The sequence below is a fragment of the Castor canadensis genome, chromosome 16 (assembly GCF_047511655.1).
Source record: "Castor canadensis chromosome 16, mCasCan1.hap1v2, whole genome shotgun sequence".
Taxonomy (NCBI): domain Eukaryota; kingdom Metazoa; phylum Chordata; class Mammalia; order Rodentia; family Castoridae; genus Castor; species Castor canadensis.
Window position 1 is genome coordinate 31,784,594 of NC_133401.1, and position 22,320 is coordinate 31,806,913.

Here is a 22,320-nt window from a genome sequence, read left to right on the forward strand (position 1 = left end):
GCTAGAGATGTGGCTCAGTGACAGAGCACATATCTAGAATATGTATGAGTCCTGGGTTCCATCCCTAACCACACATGTACACACATTATTTAATACACCTAACCTACCAAAATGATTATAGCTTAGCCTAGCTTATCTTAAATATGCTCAGAACATTTACACTGCCTACACTTGAGCAAAATCATCTAACACAAAGCTGCTTTTATAATAACATGTTCAGTATCTCATGTAATCTAATACTCAACTGAAAGTGAAAAATAGAATGGTTGCATGAGTTGCTTTCACATCATAGTACAGTCAAAGCATCATTGAGTGAAACCATTAACAATGGTTAATGGTTAATTAACAGACAGGGACTGTCTGTACAAACTTCTTCTAGAAATCTGCTAAAAACTCAAATGCAAATTTTTCCAGGGACCAATGTCTTCCAAGAATGTTCTCTCCAGATCTCATTCCCTGATGCAGAGTTGTGCTGTGCAGTGCAGTAGCCATGATAGGCACTGTTACAGACTCACTCTTGAGAAGACCAAGCACTCTGGAAACTTTCCCACTACTAGTATAGCTTTTCTTTTCTACCATGAGTTTTCTCACCACATTAGATGTGATCATCTTAAGAGGTTCTCCATATTATCACTCCATTGGTCAATTCCAAAATGCATTCTTTTAATACAAGAATTTCATCAAGTATTACTCAAATTCAACCTTTGTGTGCGTGTGTGTTTCAGTACTGAGGTTTGAACTCAGGGTCTCCTGCTTGCTAGACAGGCACTCTAGCTCTTGAGGCACTCGAATGAACTTCAACCTTTTTAACTGAGTCTCCTGATGCAAAGAAAGGTCAAAGCTCCAGTTTAGATAGTTTCTATGTTTATTCCACTCAGGTTTGATTTGGCAGTGTTGGATAGCGAACCAGGTTCTCACCAATGCTAGGCAAGTTCTCTACCAGTGAGCAACCATGCCAGCCTTTGGTTTTCTTGAGACAGGGTCTTTCTGTGTAGTGCAGGCTGGCTTCAAACTCATGATCCTCCTGCCTCACTTCTGGGTGCTGGGATTACAGGATTGAACCACCAAACCCAGCCTAAAATAGTTTTTTAAATAAACATTTGCACATCATATGACATCAGAAAGAAACAAGTTAAAAGTAAGTTTCTCTTGGAGAGTACCTCAGCTCTGTCACCAATATTCAAAATCTTCATTGTGACATTTCATGGTTCTTCTCCAGTAAGTTCAGCAACTATGGCAGAATTCTAACTTCTTATAGAAATGCAATCATCTCCAGCATTCTGTTCCAAGGAGTAAAAGCTTTATTTTCAAACAGCTGTTCCTCAACATAGTCTATGGCACTAAGTAGAGAGAGTCTGACAGTCCTTGACATCCATGTTCACTGAATTCTCACAGGAGTTGCTGCTGTGCCAACTGTGGTGTTACACTTGTAGGGTATCTATCCATTATAGATTTTTTTTTTTATGCACAAGAGATAATCATGTGGTTAAAGGATTTTCCACACTCTTTATACCTCCATGGTTTTTCTCCAGTGTGAATCCTCCCATGTTTAATAAGGTATGAGCCATCAATGAAAGCCTTCCCATATTCAGTACATTCAAAGGGCTTCCCTACTGTGTAAGGTGGGAGACATCAGGGTAAGTTTCACACTCATTACATTGAATGGTCTTTCTCCAGAATGAGTTCTGTGGTGCAACAAAAAGGAAAAGTAGTGGCTAAAGGCCTTCCCACATTGGACATATTCATAAGGCTTCTCTCCAGTGTGGGTCCTCCTCATGTTTGATAAAGGCAAAGTGGGCATTTACATCATTTAGGACATTTATAGGGCTTCCCACCTGTATGGATTTTTTGACACACAATCAGGTTGTAATTGGTTTTTTTTTTTTTGGGAGGGGGGGACTGGAGTTTGAACTCAGGACTTTGCATTTGCAAAGCAGGCACTCTACAAAAATCTTCATTTTTGAAGATGGGAGCTCACAAACTATTGCCCAGGCTGGTCTTGAACCGTGATCCTCCCAATTTCAGCCTCCCCAAGTACCTGGATTACAGGTGTGAGTCAGATTGTAATTCTTGGAAAAGGATATTCCACAGTCATTACAAATATAGGGTCTCTCTCCACTATGAGTCCTCTGATGCCCAACATATGAGGATTTCTATCTGAAGCGTGGTCCATATTTGTTGCAGTTCCTGGGTTTGTTTCCAGTTCACAGGGGTATGTATCTTTGTCAAACACCACCTCACATCCCTATCCTTTGTGGGGTTGCCTTCCCCTGACAACAGCATCCTGTGCAGCGGTGTGCCCAGAACAGTGGAGGGAGGTTGCCACTATGTTAAAGGAACATCTCCTGTTAAATCTCCACCTAGGAGGCCAGGTGGGCCACCCTGACTGACAGCTGTTCTACAGCCATCATTTCTGACTAGCATGCTATCTTCAGAGCTTTCCTGACAGAGACACATGTAACTGAAACACCTAACATTCAAGTCGTGTTCACAGAAACCTTTTCTTGAAGGACCACTTTTACATGGACTAAGGACTAAGCAGTGGCTTGTGCTTTCCCTGGATTCATATACAGAGACTGCAGTCTTTCACTTGTCCTTCTGGGTCCTCTCTGGCAGATGCCACTCAGCTCATGTCTTCCTCTGGGTTTTTATGGGGCATTTCTACCTGATCTTGACATTCCCAGACTTCTCCTAATGCAGACAAACAGCAATCACCCTGAAGAATTCTCCCGTTTTCACAAAATTGGGTGGTTCTTCCTCCACAACATCCTGATTTGGGGATTCCGTGAGACTTTGTTTCTCAAGCTGGGGGGAAGGGAGAAAATATTTGAATCCTAACAGAAAAAAAAAATGGCTAGAGTTAGAATGGTGGTGTGTAAATACTAAAATTAGTCAGGCCAGTATCTATGAAACCTCTCTGCCCAGTAATTCCCTCATAGGTACACACCTAAGAGAAATTTGTCCATACATTCACAGCAATGCAGAGACTGGACACTATCCAAATGTCCACCAACTGGGGAGCAGATAAATTGCAGATATTTACATGATAGAACAATATAGATCAATAAAAAATGAATCAACGAGCCAAGCATAGTGCCTATAATTCCAGCACTTGGGAGGCTGAGGCAGGAGGATGGAGAGTTCAAGGTCAACCTGGACTACATAGCCAAATTCTGTCATAAAGAAATAACCACAAATACATAAAACAAATATAAGTACATCCCTCAAACATAACTCATGAAAAAGGAAGACCCAAAGTATGCTTACTTTGTGAAAATTCTGAGTCGTGTACTTATGTAACTTTTTCATCATGTATATTTCCACGGGATGTTTGAAAAAACCATATGCATGTACACACACACCCCACCAAAATAAGGTATGAGAGAAGCACACAGATCCTTTTTTTTTTCCAGATAACCACCTACAGTATGGGAAGATAATATGAAGATCAATGAGGGATGCAGTTATTCGTAGAAAATAAAAAGCAGTTTGACAATTCTAGGATTTGAATTCAGAGCTTTGTACTTGTTAGGCAGGTGCTCTACTGCTTGAGCCACACTTCTAGCCCAGCTTTAGAGATTTTAAATACTAACAAAGGATGAAGAATATCCACTGGAGAGAGCTGAACTTTTAAACCTCCCATGCACCAGCAGTGACTTAGCAGAACCCCTGGCTTCTCCACCTGGAATAGATCCACATGCAGCACAAGAGACACCCTCCTTGGCCCCAGACCCTCATAATGCCTCACCAGGAAGCACAATCCCTCCATATCTGTCCACAAACCCATGTCCTCTTTTCACATCACACCAAGGCCTCACTTTGCATTTGTTCCTTGTACTTCCACCTTCCCCCAGGCCAAGAATGCCCAACAACTGGGTATGTTCAGGCTGTGCAGTTGTTATGCTTTGTATATGAAATGTCCCCCATAGGCTCATGTATTGAATGCTGAATTCTTGGTCCTCAGCTGGTGATGCTATTTTGGGAGTGATAGAAACTTTAGGAAGTGGGGACTGAGCTAGAGGAAGTAGGTCACTGGATGTTTGCTTTCTGAAGGATTCTTGTGTCCCTGGCCCCTTCTTGTCTGCCTGTCTCTCCCACCTTTCCCTCTCGGTTTCCCAGTTGCCATTAGGTGGGCAGCTCTGCTCCACCATGATGATCCCTCAAACAATGGATCCACATGATCATGGACTTCAATCTCTGAAGCAGTGAGTCAAAATAAATCTTTCCTCCCATAAGTTGGGTTCTCAGGTATCTGTCACAGTGACACAAAGCACTGACTAACATACCAGTCAACACACCAGATGGGGAATTACTTTTTATTTTTTAACTTGAAATATTTATTCATATATTGTAGATTCTCACACATTTGTAAGAAAGAATACAAAGAGATCCTTTCTACATTAAGTTCACCTAATGATAACATTTTGCAAAATGTATGTTCTTATATGCAAGACAGTCAACACCAAAAAGAACAATCCCACCACCAAAAGCATCTACCCTGTGTGTTGCCCTTTTATAATCACACCCACTTCCCTATCTCCAAAGTTCTGCTTTTATTTATTTATTTTGCCGTTCTGAGGCTTGAGCCACTCCACCAGTCCAATTTTTTGTGGTAGCATTTTTCAATATAAGGTCTCTCGAACTATTTATCTGGGCTGGTTTCAAACTGAGATCATCCTGATCTCTGCCTCCCGAGTAGCTAGGATTACAGAATTGAGTCACCAGCACCCGGCTAGAGTTCTGCTTTTAATACCTCTTTAGTTTCCAAAAATAATTCCCACCATTTTCAAATGAAATTAACATTTGGGGGGGCAGTACTGGGGTTTGAACTCAAGGCCTTACACTTGCTAGACAGGTGCTCTACCACTTGAGCAACTCCACCTGCCTTTTTGTGTAATGGGTATTTTCAAGATAGGGTCTCATGAACTATTTGCCCAAGCTGGCTTCAAACCATAATTCCTCTGATCTCTGCCTCCCAAGTAGCTAGGATTATAGGTATGAGCCACCTGCACCTGGATAAAATGACTTTTAACAAAAAGTCACATATGAGGAAATTATGAAATCTTGCCTTTTTGTTTCTAGGGCTCCTCCTAGAGTTCTCATCTCTCATTCACCATCCACATTTATTTCCTGTCTCTGTAATCAGCTCAGATAGCAGACATTCCACACCTCATCAAATGTCTCTCTTTGTTTTGTGAGGAATTCATTATTCTCTTAGTTGAGAAAAACAGTAAGTCTGCTCTTCTGAGGGAACCAGGCTTCTCCCAGCTGTGTTGTTTTCTTTTTCATTGATGGGGGTGGAGAGTTGTCAGGCTGGTCATTCCAAGAGGCTGTTCCCCAACATTAATTGTCCCTGCACTGCTATGCTCCTCTCACCAAAACAACTTGATTTTGCATTTCTGATACCAAACACTATAGAAAAACCAATTCTTGAGATGTCTTTGACCCTTTACCTATCTAATTCTATAATGGTGAAATGCTCATAAGAGACTTGTCAACTTCATAGGAAAGCCTAGAAGACTGTGAATATATGTCAAGGGCTTCCATGTCCAGGCTCCCACCATCCCAAAGCAAGGCAGCACCACATCCCAACAGAGCATTTATTTCTTTTCCATGCTGGTTCCTGGAATGAAATAATTATAGCCATTCTGTTTTCTTGTCACCGCAAGTGCTTTCTGCTTCCCTTCCAGAAGCTGTGCTAAAAAGCCACAGAACAAAAACTGGATCTTTCACAAAGGGCAGTCATGGAGGCTTCCAAGAAACAAGTGAACCAGCTACTTGTAGTTATAGGTACTTATGCAATTTCAAGCAGACAATGCCTGAACACCAGTCAAACTGGACTAAGCGAAGGACTCAGGATCTCCAGGATTACTATCTTTCTCAAAGTGGGCAAGGATCCCATGAAAGTGGCCTGCTATCCTAATAGCTAGTGAAATTACCTAGGACTAATAAGTCAATGGTGGGATTCACATGGAGATTACTTCTTTGGAAAACGTTACTGATTTTACTGTTTTATCTTCTGACAGTTGTATAATCTATGTTCAACCCTCAGCACAGCGAAACATTCTTTACTTGGTTTCTTGTTCTCATTAACTCCTCAAATTTCAGGATTAAACACTTTCCCTGAGTCTCTTATAACAGAAATATGGTCATTTGCAGAGGTTCTCTAAAAACAGGCAATCATTTTTATCAGGATGTAACTCAACAAGTTGATTATGAATCAAGCACATACCCCAAGCGTCACATTTGACAATAAATCCTACCATGCCCACCATGGAACAACTAAGGGTAGACTTCCTCTGTGACAGCAACACCCATGAAGCCCTGTGGAGACACCCTGGAACCTGCTCTGTGAAAAAAAGGGTTCTGCTAACACAGGGAACTCATAAGCAACTCCATTTTGAGAGACTTCAGGAGAGGATCCAAGATGATTTCTGCAGTCCCCTTGTTGAGGAGAGGCTTCTCTCCCAATGGCTCAGGAATGCTACTTTGATGTCTCATGATGTCTGTCCCTTCATCTTCTAAACACTATCTTCTCTCCTCCTCTCCACATCTCACTCTTCCAAACCAGCACAATGAGCTAGGCTCACACCATCGAGCTGACTTCATTTGTGCTTCCCACCTGGCTCCTTCAAAACCAGATCTGCATCTTTGACTATCTGTTCCCCCTGGATCCTTGGAGTTGTGCCAGGCAGACTGACAAGACCAAAAGCTAAATGCCAGTCCTTCTCCTGAGTCTCCCATCCCAGTAAACATCAACTCAGTGGAAAGGCCAGAAACTCAGGCATTATCTTCTGTTCTACTGTCTCTAAAGTCACACCTAAACTATCAGTTCTGACCTTCAAATATATCCAATATTCCATTAAGTCAGACCTCTTCCACTGCTGTAGTCCAAGCTATAACCACTTTTTAATTTAAAATTGAGATATAACAAATACAATAAATTCAAGTGATAAATTCAATTCACTGCTGGGCACTGGTGGCTCATGCCTGCAACCCTAGCTACTCAGGAGGCAGAGATCAGGAAGATCAAGGTTCGAAGACAGCCTGGATAAGAAAGACTCTGTCTCAAAAATACACAACATAAAATAAAAAGTGCTGGTGGAATGGTTCAAGGTGTACGCCCTGAGTTCAAGACCCAGTACCACAAAAAAACCCAAAAAACCTCAATTCACTGAGTCTTTAAATATATCTTCACAAGTTTTCCTATGTACACATATGTGGTCAACCACAGAGATGCCATGTAAAGTATCCCCAGCTCCCAGTAGGTAACCACCACTATGATCTCCATTACACAGACTACTTACCAATCAGCAGTAGGACTCAATGTCATTTGTATTACTGAACTGTACCAAATATTTAAAGAACAACTAAAACTGATCCTTACCAAACTCTTCTAAAAAAAATAAGCAGAGAACATTACCTCACTCATCCTATGAGACCAGCCTTGGTTTGAAACTAAAGCCAAGAAAACATGCTGCACACACAAAAAAGTTTCTCTTACGAATACTGATGTAATACTAGTAAACTGAATTTAATAGTATAAAAGAATTGTGTATCACAACCAACTAGGCCCATTCATATGCAAATTAATCAATGTTAATACACACCATTTACAAAATGGGAAAAATATGATTATCTCAAAGGATATAGGAAAAGCACTGGACAAAATTCAACATGCTTTCATGATGAAACACAATGAAATAAAACAGAAGAGCATGCCACACATGAGGATTAGAAGAAAGCTAAATCAACACAGAATTGACATACGAAACCACAACTTACATCACACTCAGAGGTAAAAGACCAAAAGATATTAGAAGTTCTAGCCAGAACAAGGAAGCAAGAAAAGTAAAAGATTAGACACGCCCCAGATTTACAATGTTCAGTTCATGTTTTTTGAGCTTATGATGGTATGAAAATGACACATACTCAGTAGAAACAGTGCTCTCAATTTTTATCTTTCCTCTGGCCAGCAATAAGATGGTACAGTACTCTTTTAACGCTGAGCAGTGGCAGTGAACCAGCTTCCCGTTAGCCACAAGATTATAGTGTGAACAACCAACACATGCATTTTCAGGCCAGGAATGGTGGCTCCCACCTGTCATCCCAGTTACTCAGGATGCGGAGATCAGGAAGATCACAGTTTGAAGCCAACCCAGGGAAAAAGTTAGTGGGACTGCATCTCACACAAAAAAAACGGTGTGGTGGGGCACACCTCTCATCCCAGCTACATGAATGCATTAAGTGAGAGAATAGTGTTCCAGGTGAACTGGGTAAAAAATGTGAAATCCCACCTGAAAAACAGCTAAAGCAAAAGGCCTGGGGGCAAGGCTCATACAGAAAAGGACCTGCATGGCAAGTGCAAGGCTCTGTGCTCATCACCAGTATATTGCCACCTCCTCTCTATATATACATATCAACTTACGATAAGTTTATTGGCTTGCTACCCCACTATAAATTGAGGAACACCTGTATTTCTACACACTCACAATGAATCCCAAAAGGAAATTAAGAAAAAAAAAACTGCATTTACAATAGCATCTTAACCAAGGAAACATTTACATTAATCTACAAAAGGTTTGTTGAGGACTGCCAGAACGAGTCAAGTGGTAGGTTACCAGCTTAGCTATCACCAGATAGGTCCTGAGTTCAAGATCCAGTACCACCATAAAAAATAAGTTTGCTGGACAAAATTAAAGAAGATACAAGCAAGTGAAAAGACAGCACATGTTCATGGACTGGAAGACTCAATATTGTCAAGATGTCAATGCAACCCAAGCAACCCATAGATTCAAAATCCCAACAATGTTTTTTGTAGAATTAAAAAAGCCCATCTTAAATTTCACATGGAACCTTAAGAGGTTCTGAATAACCAAACCAATCTTAAACAACTGCAAGGTTATGAGGTTTCAACAATTCTTGATTTCAAAACTTCAAGACAGAATAAAACAAAGAGCTTGGAAATAAACCTTGCATATATGGTTACATGACTTTCAACAAGACCATTCAGTAGAAAAGAACAGTCTTTTCAACAAACTACTGGGATATTCCGAATATTACAGTGCTGGGAAAACTGGATATTTACATGCAAAGGAATGAAACTGAAATCTTAACTTCAACAATATACAAAATCCAGTCATAATGGATCATGGTCTTCAATGTTAAACATGAAATCATAAAAATCCTAGAAAAATAATGAGGAGAAGTCCTTTTGTTCTAGAACTCAGACTTGACAACACAAAAGCATTATTCATAAAAGAAAAAGTAAATAAGCTGAACCTCATCAAAATTTATACTTTGGGAGCAAGGACCCAGGAAATGAAGGAGTAAACACTTGTAAATCACATACCTGACAGAGGTAAAGAACTTCAAAACTCAATTGACTTGAACCTTAGTACCTGGTTGTTCTGTATCCATAGATATGACCAATCAGATTGTGTACTATGTAGTTCTACCTACAATGATTGCACCTGTGATAAACATATGCAGATTTTGTTTTTCTGGTCATTACTGAAACTACAGAGTATAACAACTATTTACTTAGTTGTTTACATATTATTAGTTATTAATAAGTAGTGTAGAAATGGTTTAAAGTATACAAGAGGATGTGTGTAGGTGACATGCAAATACTGTGCCATTTTATAGAAGGGTTTTGAGCATCTGAGGATTTTGGTATTGGTGGGAGGTCTTGGAACCAACTCCTCATGGATACTGAGGGATGACCGCATGTAAAACACAAAATGTCCAATTAGAAAATGAGCAAAAGATTTATACAACCATCTCATGAAAGGACATGAGATGGCAAATACACAAACAAGATTTACTATCATTACTCATTAGGGAAATAACAAAAGCACAGAGATATTACACATCTATCAGAATGGCTAAAATAGTGGGATAACAATATTCAGAGAAACTTCATCCCTCATACCTTGATGATGGGAACATAAAATGGAACCACTCTGAAAAAGTTCGGTACTTAAAAATACAAATAATAAAACTAATAATAAATGTACTATATGACTCAGCAATTGCACTTTTAGGCATATTTCCTAGGCAAATGAAGATACAGAGGATTTAGACAAAACCTGCACACAAATGTTACAGATATTTTATTTACAGTAGTCAAAACCAAGAAACTAACCTATTGTCCTTCAAAGGATAATTAAAAGTACAGCAACTCACACTCCAAAATTCATGTGTTGGAAATTGAACCCCCAGTGTAACTGTGTTGAGGGGTGGAGTCTTAGGGGAGGTGCTTGGGTCATGAGGGAAGAGCTATTAATACCATTATAAAAAAGGACTTGTGGGAATAGGTTTGCTCTTTTTTGCTCTTATTTCCTGTGAGGAGACAGTATTTGTCTTCTCTTGTACTTCCACCTTCCATCGTGTGAAAACACAGCAAATGCCAGGGTCTTATTCTTGGACTTTCGGCCTCTAGGATTGTGAGAAATAGATTTCTGTTCTTTAGAAATTAACCAGTCTCAAGCACTCTGTTATGGCAGCACAAAACAGACTAAGAAACCATGAAATACCAGGAACTACTGATACACAGGACTCAGATGAACCTCAAGAAAATTATGCTGAGTGAAAATGGTCAATTTCAAAAGAATATATACTTCATGACTACACTAATATAACTTTTGTAAAATAACATTACTGAAGACATGCAGAATAGCTGAGTGGTTGTCAAAGATTAGTCTGGGGGAAAGGGAATGGTGTAGCTATGAAAGGAGGAGCACAGGGAATCTTGCAATAAGGTACTGTCAAGTATCTGCATTGTGGTTATTACAAGATGCTACATGTCATAAAACTGCCTATTGCTTTTATTCATAGTAATCAAAAACCAGAAGCCACCCTAATGTCCTTCAGAAAAATGCATGAATGGTCAAACTGGGTGTGTAGTTCACTGAGCATACATGCAAGCAGTGAAATCTGAATGAGCCCTGTGGGTTACACCAATCCCAGTTTCTTGGTTTTGATACTGTTCTACAATACACAAGATGTTCAATTGGAAAAGTCTAGGCGGAAGGCACACAGTACTTTCTGTATAGCTCTCTGCAACTTCTTGTAAACCTATACATATTTCAAACAGTTAAAAACAAGACAAAGATCCCAAAGCCTTTTAGCTCAAAAATCACAGTTGCCCCAGGGACAACTAGGAAAATTTGAAAAGAAATGGGTTATCAGATCGTATCAAGAAATTATCGCTCATTTTCTTAAGTGTGATAGAAGAATACAGGTTGTACAGATGAGTGTCCTTCCCCTTGGAATTTATATCCTAAAATATTTAGGGGTGAAGTGTCATACTTGTACTTATTTTCAAATGATTATACACAGTACATAAAGGAATATACAGTCATACACACAAAAGCAAATACACACAAATACATATCCTCAGACACATATGCAAATGAATATAAAAATTACACGCACATAAGCATATGCACATACACATACAATACACATATACACGTACACCCTACAAACGTAGTATATACACAAATATGTATAAACATGAGCAAGCACATAACACAAATATGCATGCTCAACAGATAATGTATAACCATCATGTATCATATATATTAAATGTAAATGGTGGGTGTTAGATGTTCACTACTCTTTTTTCAACTTTTCGTTGTTAAAATAAAAAGGGAAAATATGAATAAATGCTTCTTGGAGAAAGACCACAAGGATCAACGTTCATTAACAACTAAGAATTAGTAACGGCTTTCTCAAAAGGTATTCAGGATAGTTATAAGTGTTCTCAGGTGAGAAAATGTGATGCTAGCTGAGAGTTGTAAAAAAGGCATGGTGTTATCACCAGGGGGAAAATGCTAGTTTGTGAAAGTCCTTTGCAGACAGTAGGTTCTGGTGCAGCAGAAAACAGGAAGGTTAGGGATGTCTGCTTCTATTGGGATTTGAATAGAGCCCTTCACACCACTCCTCAGCCAACTATGGAATTTCTTGGCCCTCCAGCTGCTCCCAGGAACTGGCACTGATCCAAATTTCAGGCTATTTAATCTCTTTACTTCATAAGCTAACTATGTTTCTGAAACATTCTAAATAAATAATAATAGGGCAAAGGTCAAACCATGTCAAGCATATCACACAAACTGTACTCCATACTGCTCGAGGCAATGCATATTATATAAGGAAAAACTCTAACAAAAGCCTGAGAAAAACTGATAAATGTTTCTGGATGCATCACACCCGCTCTCTGACCTCAAGTCTCTACAACAAGGGCCAGCTTCCCGTAGTCACAGAAAAGGCCCCTTTTCATTCATTCAGCAAACTACTGATCACTCACTGCGTGCCAGGCTCTGTTCTAGGCACCGATGTTTGAGCAGTGGATCTGACAGATGCACTGTAGTGAAGGAGACAGGCAAAAAACAAAACACAGAATGTTACTATCAAACCAATCCCCTGCAGACTCAGACCTGGATCAGTTTTCTGAGTTAGGGCTAGTGTTCCTGACTGTCCCAAAATCACTTCTCACTGCCCACAATTCAGAGACCAAGCAAATTCAGGGAACAGCTCAAGGAGGCATACTGGGCTCTGACTGTCACTCTGATGCAATCTCCTTATCACCTCCAACTCAGCAGCAACAGCCCCTGGGCCAGCAGTAGCCTGGTGAGGATCCTAGCTGTATCTGAGTGAAGGGAGCCATGTGGAGTTTAAAAGGAGGGGAGGAATATGATGACAAACTCCCACTGACTCCTAGGGAACAGACCATGGGAAGGGTGGGAGCAGGGAAGAGTTGCCTCTACCAAGTGAAGAGGTAGAACGTGGAATTTCTTAGGTAGAGAGATGATGTAGGGGTTTAGGGAAAAGAGAAACATCTGAAGATTGTGAGCAGGAGTCACTATTATACAGGATTGGGGACCCCAGAGTCTGACATGCCTGACCCTTGGAGTCAGGTTCTGGACAGCAGAGGTCTGTGAGAAGCAACCCAGGCCGCAACTGCAGGGGTGAGAAGGGCAGAGGAAGAAGGAAGGGGAAAGAAGCATACACTGCCCCCCCCCTCCAAAGATGCAGGAAGGTTGGGCAGGAGAACCAAAGTGGGGAAAGTTCCTTCAGAGTGGACATGGGGAACCCAAACCCTGGGAGCGAGAAGGGAGGGGCGTCCGCACCTGTGCAGGGAAAGAGGGAGAGGGGCGCGCACCCTGAGGAAGAGAAGCAAGGAGGCCCGCGCCCACGGAAATGGAGGAACTTTGCAGAGTCCAATCCAAGGAACCCGGAAAAGAAGAGCGCTCTATCTCTGCGGAAGTGTAGAGGGAAGGACCAACGTGCAAAGCCAGGAGGGAGACAGGGGTCCACGTTAGGAATAGTGAAGTGACTCCAGAGGGCATCTGCGCCGGGAGGGGCAAGAGTAGACTCTGAAGGGGATTCCGTCGCGCAAGGAAAGGGAATGATGAGGTCCGTGTCGGGAGGGGGCAGGGATAAGAGAGGAGAGAGGGGGTCCGGGCCTGGTGTTGGGGGAGGGGACGGGAGGAGATCCGCACCGGGCGCAGGTGGAGGAGCGGGTACGCCCAAGGGTTGGGGGCCGGGCAGATTCCGAGAGGGATCCGCGCCAGGCGGTGGGAGAAGAGAAAGGTCTGCGCCAGGCGCGCGTAGGAGATTCCAGCGGGGTCCATGCTCCGCCTCATCCTTGGATTTGCCGGGGACCCCCCCCCCGCAACAGACCCCGCCTGGAAGAGAGTCCCCACGCCCTCTTAAGGCAGGAAAAGCAGGCACAGCCCAGTCTCAGCCACTCTGGCCCAGTGACGCTACCCGAGCCCAGCTCTAGTGTTGCCGTGCATCTCTGGAGTTGGGGAGAAACCAAGGCCGAAGAGGCCACCAGGACTCACCTCCAGCACAAAAACGCACACGTAGGCTTGTTCCGGACTCTGCGGGTGCGCGGGCTAGATACCCGGATGAGGTTTCCCCGGAGACACTGGACGCAGGGGGCGGGGCCGAGATGACGGAGGCAGAACTGGGCGGCGATGTGGGGCCTAGTTTGCCGCTGCGCACTGGAAACTTGGGTGCCGGGTTTCCTCTCTGGGTTGCAAGCATCTTCCCAACTTGGAAGTTTAACATGCAGAAAAAACGCCACTGACGAACGTGGCTGCCTGAGGAGCCATCGTAGAGGCTACAGAATGCTCGGTCCTGACTTGTCGCGGTCCCGTTCATCCGGTCATCAGTGTGGAGTTGCTAAGAGGAACTTCTGTGAACATCCGTATGTGTCTCGGTATTCAGGTTTGCATTTGTTGGAGAGCACCTTGGTCTGCAGCTGGCAGATAAAAAGACAGAACCCTAGTGGTACACAAGATGCCCAGGGTGATGTGGAGCGGTATCTCATTGTAAATTCTTTAAGTAGTGAAATTTGGGTACACTTAAGCACTTACTGACCATTTGAATTTCTTCGTGATGGCGCCTGTCCATGTCATTTGGCAACATTTCCTTTTTGTTGTTGAGATGGTGAGTCCTTTATATATTTGAATGCCAGTCGTTTCTTGGGTCTATGAGCAAAATTATCTATGTTGCTTGTCTTGTCACTTGCATAATATAGCTTTCTAATTCACAAAATTCTTACATTTAATAGAGCCAGGTTTATTATTCCTTGGTTTGGTTGAGAAATATTTACTTATGCCAAGATAACAAATATGTTCAGTATTTTCCTCCAGAAGCTTTGTCATTTTGTCTTTCTCATTTACAGCTGCAGTCCTCAGGAACTGATTTTTGTCTATAGTAAGAGTCATCAAATTACAGACCACTAGTCAAATCTAGTCCATATCTGTTTATATATGGTTCAAAAGTAAAGAATAGGTTTTACATGTTGAATGGTTGAAAAACATTACAAACTGACTTGACTATAGCTGCTTTCACTACACAACCGTTGAGAGTGCAAGTTGTAGTAGAGGTTATACAGTGCATAGTTTAAAATGTTAGCTCTCCCTTGCAGAAAAGTTTGGTGACCGCTGGTGTAGTGTGATATCACCACTAGAGTTTAACTATTTTAAAATGTACACAAAACCACAAAGTATCACTTCATAACCACTATGAAGTGGTTACAATCAAAAAGACAAAAATAACAATGTTGGTAAGGATATGGAGAAGTCAGAATACTCATACATTTCTGGTGGGGATGTAAAGTGGTGCAACTGATGTGCACAACTCTGGCAATTCTTCAAAAGGTTAGAACAGAACCAACAATTTTACTCCAAAGTATCTACCCACAACTATTAAAAACATATTAACATAAAAATTTGTTTATGAGTGTTCAAAGCAGCATTACTCATAATAGCCAAAAAAACTGGAAACAACCCAAATGGCCATCAACTAATGAATAAACAAAATGTGCTAGGACCATAAGGTGAAAGATTTTCAGCCACAAAAAAAGAAAGTACTGATCATGCTACAACATGGATGAATCTTGAAAACATTATGCCAAGTGAAAGACACTAGTCACAAAGGACCACATATAGGGTTCCATTGATATGCAATGTCCAGAATTGGCAAGTACGCAGAGACAGAATATAGATTAGTTGGTGCCAGGGGCTGGAGAAAGTGGGGAATGGGTTAGTGACTGATAATGGGTTTCTTTTGGGAGTGATGGAAACATTCTACAATTAGAATGGTGGTTGTTGCACAACCTTGTGAAAATACTAAAACCCATTGAATAGTACACTTAAATAGTTTAAATTTGAATATTTGAAATCTATTTTTATCAAAAATGACTAATGCTTCAGCTAAATTTCTTTGGCTAGCTAAGCCTAGACACAACCATATACTTATATACTTGTTATTTTCTTCTGTTGGGACTTTGCTGCTCATATTCTCAACCCACTTATCTTTTAGAGTTTTAGGTGTTGCTCTTGTAAATGTTAATTTTTATTTGGCAAAGGCATCTTGCTCTCCACACCTACCTCTTTTCCAGTGAAGCCACTTCTCCAACTGCTACCCATACAGGGATTCCATCTATGGCTTTATTATTTCACCATGCAAACTGAAATGGTGGAATAGATGATATATAATATATATATATATATAACATATATACATATTATATGCATACATACACAGTTTGTAGTGCCCACCTTAGTCCCTATAGAGAACCAACCTGCTCACATCTGTGATGCTCATTAAATGTCTGTTGTTGAATAAATTAACGAGAACATTTTCAAGATATTAATAATGATTGCTCAGCCAGTCACCAATGGCTCACACCTGTAATCCTAGCTACTCAAGAGGAAGAGATCAAAGACCACAATTTGAGGCCAGCCCAGGAAAATTGTTCATAAGACCCTATCTCAAAAATACCCAACACAAAAAACCACTGGCAGAATGGCTGAAGTGGTTAAGTGTCTGCCTAGAAAGTGTGAGGCCTTGAGTTCAAGCCCGAGTACTGCCAAAAAAAAATAATAATGACTGGGAGAGTAGCTCAAGTGGTAAAGCACCTGCTTAGCATGCATGAGGCCCTGAGTTCAAACCCCAGTACTAACAAAAAAAAATCATGTATGGAGAAAAATAATAATGATTGCTCATAACAGGTGAGACACTGATGCTACTCTTGGAGTGCATACTTTTCTGTAGATTCCCATTAAGTCAAAGAGCACGTATAACTTTAGAATCAGAATACAACACAGGTACTGCTACATGTTGCTGGTTGTTCACTGTGCTGGTTCACCTTCACATCACTTTTAGTTCAACATGTATTGAGTGCCTGCTTCAGTATTCTAAGGGCTAGGGGTACAGCAGAAAACAGAGCAAGATATTTACAATCCAGCAAGGGAGACAGACAAATACAAACATCATGTATCAGATGGTGACCAATGCCTGAGAGAAACAAAGCAAGGAAAGGGGATGGGGAGCTTGTGTGTTGGGCAGAGAAGGCTGAGAAGACTATGTATCATCAATGACCTATGATATGTGACAAAGTGAGCCCACTGGTATTGGGGGAAGAAGATCCCCACAGAGGCAACAACAATTGCAGAGGCCAGGAGGTGAGAATACACCTGCAGGATAGCAGGAAAACCACCATGACTAGAAAAGAGATACTGAGAGGAAGAAGTGAAATGGGGCCAGGAAGTGACCTAATTGCTATGCCAAAAAAAGATGAAGACAACTATGGTAGCCTATTTAATGACAACATATTTGGTGCCTCTCCCCAGGGGAGGATTATATCTTCCCACCCTAGTAATTTCAGGGTTGGCCATGAACTTGCTTTCACAATGGAAGGTGAGTGGAAGTGTGGCGTGATACTTCTGCAAAGCTTTTGGATCTTCGAATCCACCTGTCCTTTCCGTCTGCCCTAAGGCCAGCCCAGGCCCTGGAGAGAAGGTCACATGCAGAAGACTGGCAGCCAAGCCACAATACACCTACAGCCTTGATGATAGAAGTTTCTAAGACTTTTACTGTCATTTGTTACCACAGCTTAATATGAAAAACCATTAGAACTACTGCCCTTTTAGAGGTTAAAATTACTTTCATAACCTCCATACATACACCTATAACCTATGTATGGATAGGTCCATACATACACCTATCAGAAGAACTAAAATTAAAACAAGTTTGACATATCAAGTGCTGGTGAGGAAGAAGAGCAACAGGAACTCACTTGTTGCTGATAGGAAAGCAAAGAGGTTGTAGGAGCTCTGGAAAAAGCTTTACAGTTTCTTACAAAGTTATTGCCCCATAAGGCTCCATGCTACAGACTGACCATATGACCCAGCAATCATACTCTTAGGTATTTGCCAAAGAGAAATGAAAACTTTACTAGAAAGCTGTGCTCCTGGAAAAATCTCCCATCTCTGTGTTCAGAGAAGTAGCTAATCATGCAAAGGACTACCCTACTCTTGTATATTCCAAGGTAAGACGCAGCAGGTAGAGTAGGGCTCTGTTCTCCCTCTTTATTCCATTCTTCCTCGTCTTCCATAAGCCTCACAGGTACTCCTGTGTTTATCTGCTACTATAAAGCTCCAGGCCCCCTTCCTTTCCTTTGAGATTTTTCACCTTAATGAACCCACCGAAGGCTATAGATTAATGGAAAGTAGAAATACAATTGCCACAGTCCCCATGCTGGCTGGAAGGGCCTGTTTGGAGCCTCTACGCATTCATTCTTAGACTCTGAATATGATTTAATTTTCTAGACTAGCTCTGGAATTGAGGGCTGTGTGTTTCCCATGTCTACTCTCAAAGAAGTAGACAGAAGCCAACAGAAGTTTTCCTTTGTATTTTCTTTTTTATTAACTTGCTAGGCAAGAGAACACACCAAATACTTCAGAGTAGGGGAAGTTAGAGTTCTGTAAGAACTAGAAAGAGAAGTGTGTTACCCACAGCTGATACAACAAATTACTACAGATATCATGGCTTAAAATCACATTTACTCTTTAACAATTTAAGTGGCCTGAAGTTGAAAATCTTTCACTTTCACTAGGCTAATAGTCAAGGTGTCAACAGAGCTGGTTCCTTCTAAAGGCTCCAGGGAAAATCCATTTCCTTGCTTTTCTGGCTTCTATAGGTCACCCACATTCCCTGCTTCATGTCCCCCTCCATCTTTAAAGCCAGGAATAGTGAGTTGAGTATTCATGCTTTGAATTTTTCTACTGTCTTCTACTTCTGACTCCAAAGTTCTCTGATTTTAAAAAGGGTTGTGTAATTAAGTGGTGCCTATCCTGATAAACAAGGACAATCTCCTCTTTGTCCTGTGCCCCATTTAGGTCTTCACACTACCAATTGCCCAGGCTACTCTGGAGTCCATCTATAACCTATCAATCCACATCTCAAGTCTCCTCTTTGGTCAGAAGTATCCATCATCTGTAATGTAACTATTTTCATAACAGCAGTTATTCCTGCTCATTTGAGAAAACTTATTTTAAAAACAATCAGCAAGGGGAAATAATTCACACAAAACCATGTAGATTCACTCCAATTTTGTAGCTAACATCTCTTCCTCAGGGTGCTTTCCTCTGGCCACAGCTGGTTTGATGATGGTTCCCTCTCCCAGAATCTGAAATGTGAACCAAAAAGCAGGGACACTACTGACATGAACACTACAAAACAAGTGCATATTTCACTTGAGAGTAGCAGATGCCAAAGTAGAGTGCCTGGCCAACCCTGGAAATCCTGAAGAGTCCACTAAGGAGGTATGCATGTCTTATGATACATATTGTATTGCAGAGACATAAATCTGAAAGTTATAAATGACTGCATATGCTGGCAACATGAGACAATTCTTTTTAATAATGAGGTTCATTCTTTTAAAGGATGAACAAGAAATGTATATACCACAGCCTTGACCCTGTTCATATTGTGGGATAAGCAACTCTACTCTGAGAGCCATCCGGTGCCTTTGTAGGATGTTTAGCAGCATCACTCACCCGTGAGGCACCAGTAGCTTGCCCACCACCCTGTGATGGTGATGCAGATGTCTCCATGTGTCTCTGTCCTGGGTGCCAAGATCACTCCCAGATGAGAACTACTGCTTCCAGAAGAATGGATGAATACATACAGAACTGAAAATAAACTAACGATATGCAGCAACATGGATGAAACTACTAGACATGTCAAGCAGCATTACATGCTGCAGGATTCCATTCACACAAAATAGGAAAATAGTTAAAACTTCTACTCTGGGGTTAAAAGTCAGACTGATGGTAACCACTGGGGTGCAGGAGCTGTTCTACCTCTTTCTTGAGTACTGGGGACACCACTAGTACATGTGCCATCTGATTCCAGGAATCAGATACAGCTGCCTTCTTCCAACTCTTCTTTCCCTCCTCTTTCTTTCTCTGGTTTCATACCTAGAGAGCAGTCAAGCATCAAAGGCATTTGTGTAGTGCCCTTGCAGAGGAATGGGCTTGGTTGGGTGAGAAAACTTATTAGACATTTCTGTCTTGCTGCAGTTACCAGTGCCTGGGTGGAATCCACATGCCAAGCACTGAAAGACATGGTGTGGCATAACAAGTTCCCAAGGATGCTCCGTTTTGAGATGGCATCTTAAGACTCAGGATTTCTTACCCACCCTTAGAACCTGATGAAAAGACCACCTTCACAGAAAGAGAAGGACATCTATAAATATCAACCAACCTTTCTTCCCAAAAAAGTTTGCCCACACTTTCAAGGACTACAGGACAAGCCATCCTCATTCCTTCTCTTTGGGGTTTGGCTGTTTCTTCCTGTAAGGAAAGGGCACCCATACAGAAAAGCCTGAGATGCCTGACTTGATTCCTAATCTATGCAACTCACAGCCTCGATTAGCTCAGAATGGCTTTCACTCTTGACTCCCCCTCCCTAAGAACCAGGAAATAGATGATAGGGTCAAGTCAGAATCCCCAGGAGATCCATCTGCAGGACTTTGAGGCAGCCAACTACTTTGTTCGGTTTTCCCTCAAGACAAAACTTCAGTTCCTCAAGGAGCTGTGCTGGGATCATTCCAGATTTCTCTATGGCCTCCTATTTGCCATTGCTCTCCCTCCACAATGACAATCCCCTCATAATCCAAGTCGCAAAAAAGTAAATGATTCTGTTTGTGGAATGCTCTGATACTAGAAAAGCTTTTGCTGGGGTGTACTCCTTGATGTTTACAATACCCAGTATTCCTGATCTAGTCCCTCTGGCAAAACAAAACAAAACAACTCCAGAGAAACACCCAAATTCATCTCCTTTTGGATTCACTTTTCTACTCATAATCAAATTATTATAGCAACAATGCAGGCTTTGTGGCAGAGGTAGAAAACACATAATTGTAGTCCCCTAAGAAAACCTTATTTATTTCTCCTAATTTACTGTTCACTTATATCCATGTGTGTACATACCTTTACATGCCTGTAATGACAGCATACCTCCTACTTTGTGCCTTCTGCCATCTTACAAGTAATTCAATATGGCAGCAAAACCTTCATAATTATAGTGCAGAGTGGCTGAATTTGGAAATCAGAAGTGTTCTAAATGAACAACAGTGATGGGGGTAGGTAAGTGATAACAGAAACATAACTCAGTATTTTCCTCCTTCAACAACTAAAGCAATGGGTCATATTTATTAGAAGTAGCCCTTTCCATCTTGGAGCTTGTCTTAGTCTTAAGAGGGACAACTTCACTGTTCATTCATAAGCAAGTTCTTCATCCAGTTTCCCTCTTCAGTCCTCAGTGTTCTGTCAGAACTACAACACAGAAATGCATTCAAACAGTAAACTTTTATCATCCTGTGGTTGCTATGGAGTAGAGCAGTGTGGGACCTCTTACGGTATGTCTTTGCTGACACAGGAAAGACAGTAAGACCTCCTGTGAAAAGCTTCTCTTCCTGATTATACTTATAAGGTTTGATTTTAATAGCTTTTCTTATGTACAGTAAGGTGGATACTCACTATTACAGGATTCCCGTGTGATTACTTACTGCATTTGCAGATCCTTTTCATTTTAATCATCCTGATGCACACTGGGTGGGTAAATTCAGGGGAAGTATCTTTCTCACATTCTCATGTTTTATTACTGTGTATGCACAATTCTGTTTGGTATAGGCTTAATCATCCCTGAAGCCACATTTATGATCATCCAACATAATCTCCAAGAGTTAATAACAGAATTAAAAGAGCTTTGGAATGTCTTATATTCATCAATTCTCTCAAAGAATTCTGTTTTATTGACAAGAAAAGTCACATCTGAAGACACATACCTTTCGTGCATGTTTTTGAGAGTAAGTCGGGAGAAGAGTGGCCCACGTTCATTTTGCTTCCACAGTTTGTTCTTCAGGGTGTGTTCTCTGGTGCCGGAGAAGGGACGAGCTCCTTCTGAATGTTTTCCCACATTGAGGGCACTGGCTAGGATCCTCTCTGTTATGGAGTCTCTCATGTACTGCCAGATGAGAGTTCTGCTTAAAGGACTTTCCACATTCCAGACACTGGTATGGTGTCTCCTTAGTGTGAATTCTCTGGTGCTTTGTCAGGCAGGAGCTGTCCCTGAAAGCTCTGCCACACTGATTACACTCATAGGGCTTTTCACCAGTATGAGTCCTCTGGTGCCGGATGAGGCCAGCAATGTTCCTAAAAAGTTTATGACACTGGTTACAGCTGTAAGGCTTCTCGCCAGTATGAATTCTCTGATGTCTGATGAGGTATGCACTCTCAATGAAAGTTTTCCCACACTCTTTACATTCATAAGGTTTCTCCCCAGAATGGATCTTTTGATGCACAATGAGGTGAGAGTTGCGACTGAATGATTTCCCACACTCCACACATTCAAAGGGCTTCTCTCCAGTGTGAGTCCTCTCATGCTGGGTGAGGTATGAACCATCTCGGAAAGCCTTTCCACATTTGCTACACTCATAGGGCTTCTCAC

The 22,320-nt window shown here is 41.5% G+C and overlaps 1 protein-coding gene across 2 annotated transcripts in view; it reads right to left on the reverse strand.

Annotated features, from left to right (window-relative positions):
• The window catches only part of Zscan18 (zinc finger and SCAN domain containing 18), a 38,132-nt gene extending 16,164 nt beyond the window's left edge, over nucleotides 1-21,968 (reverse strand). For both annotated transcript variants that reach the window (XM_074058544.1, XM_074058545.1), the window contains exon 1: nucleotides 21,659-21,968. In XM_074058544.1, coding sequence (XP_073914645.1) covers nucleotides 21,659-21,834 — 176 coding nt within the window. In that variant the 5' untranslated portion in view covers nucleotides 21,835-21,968. The remainder of the gene's footprint in view (nucleotides 1-21,658) is intronic.
• Between the last annotated feature and the right edge of the window lie 352 nt (nucleotides 21,969-22,320).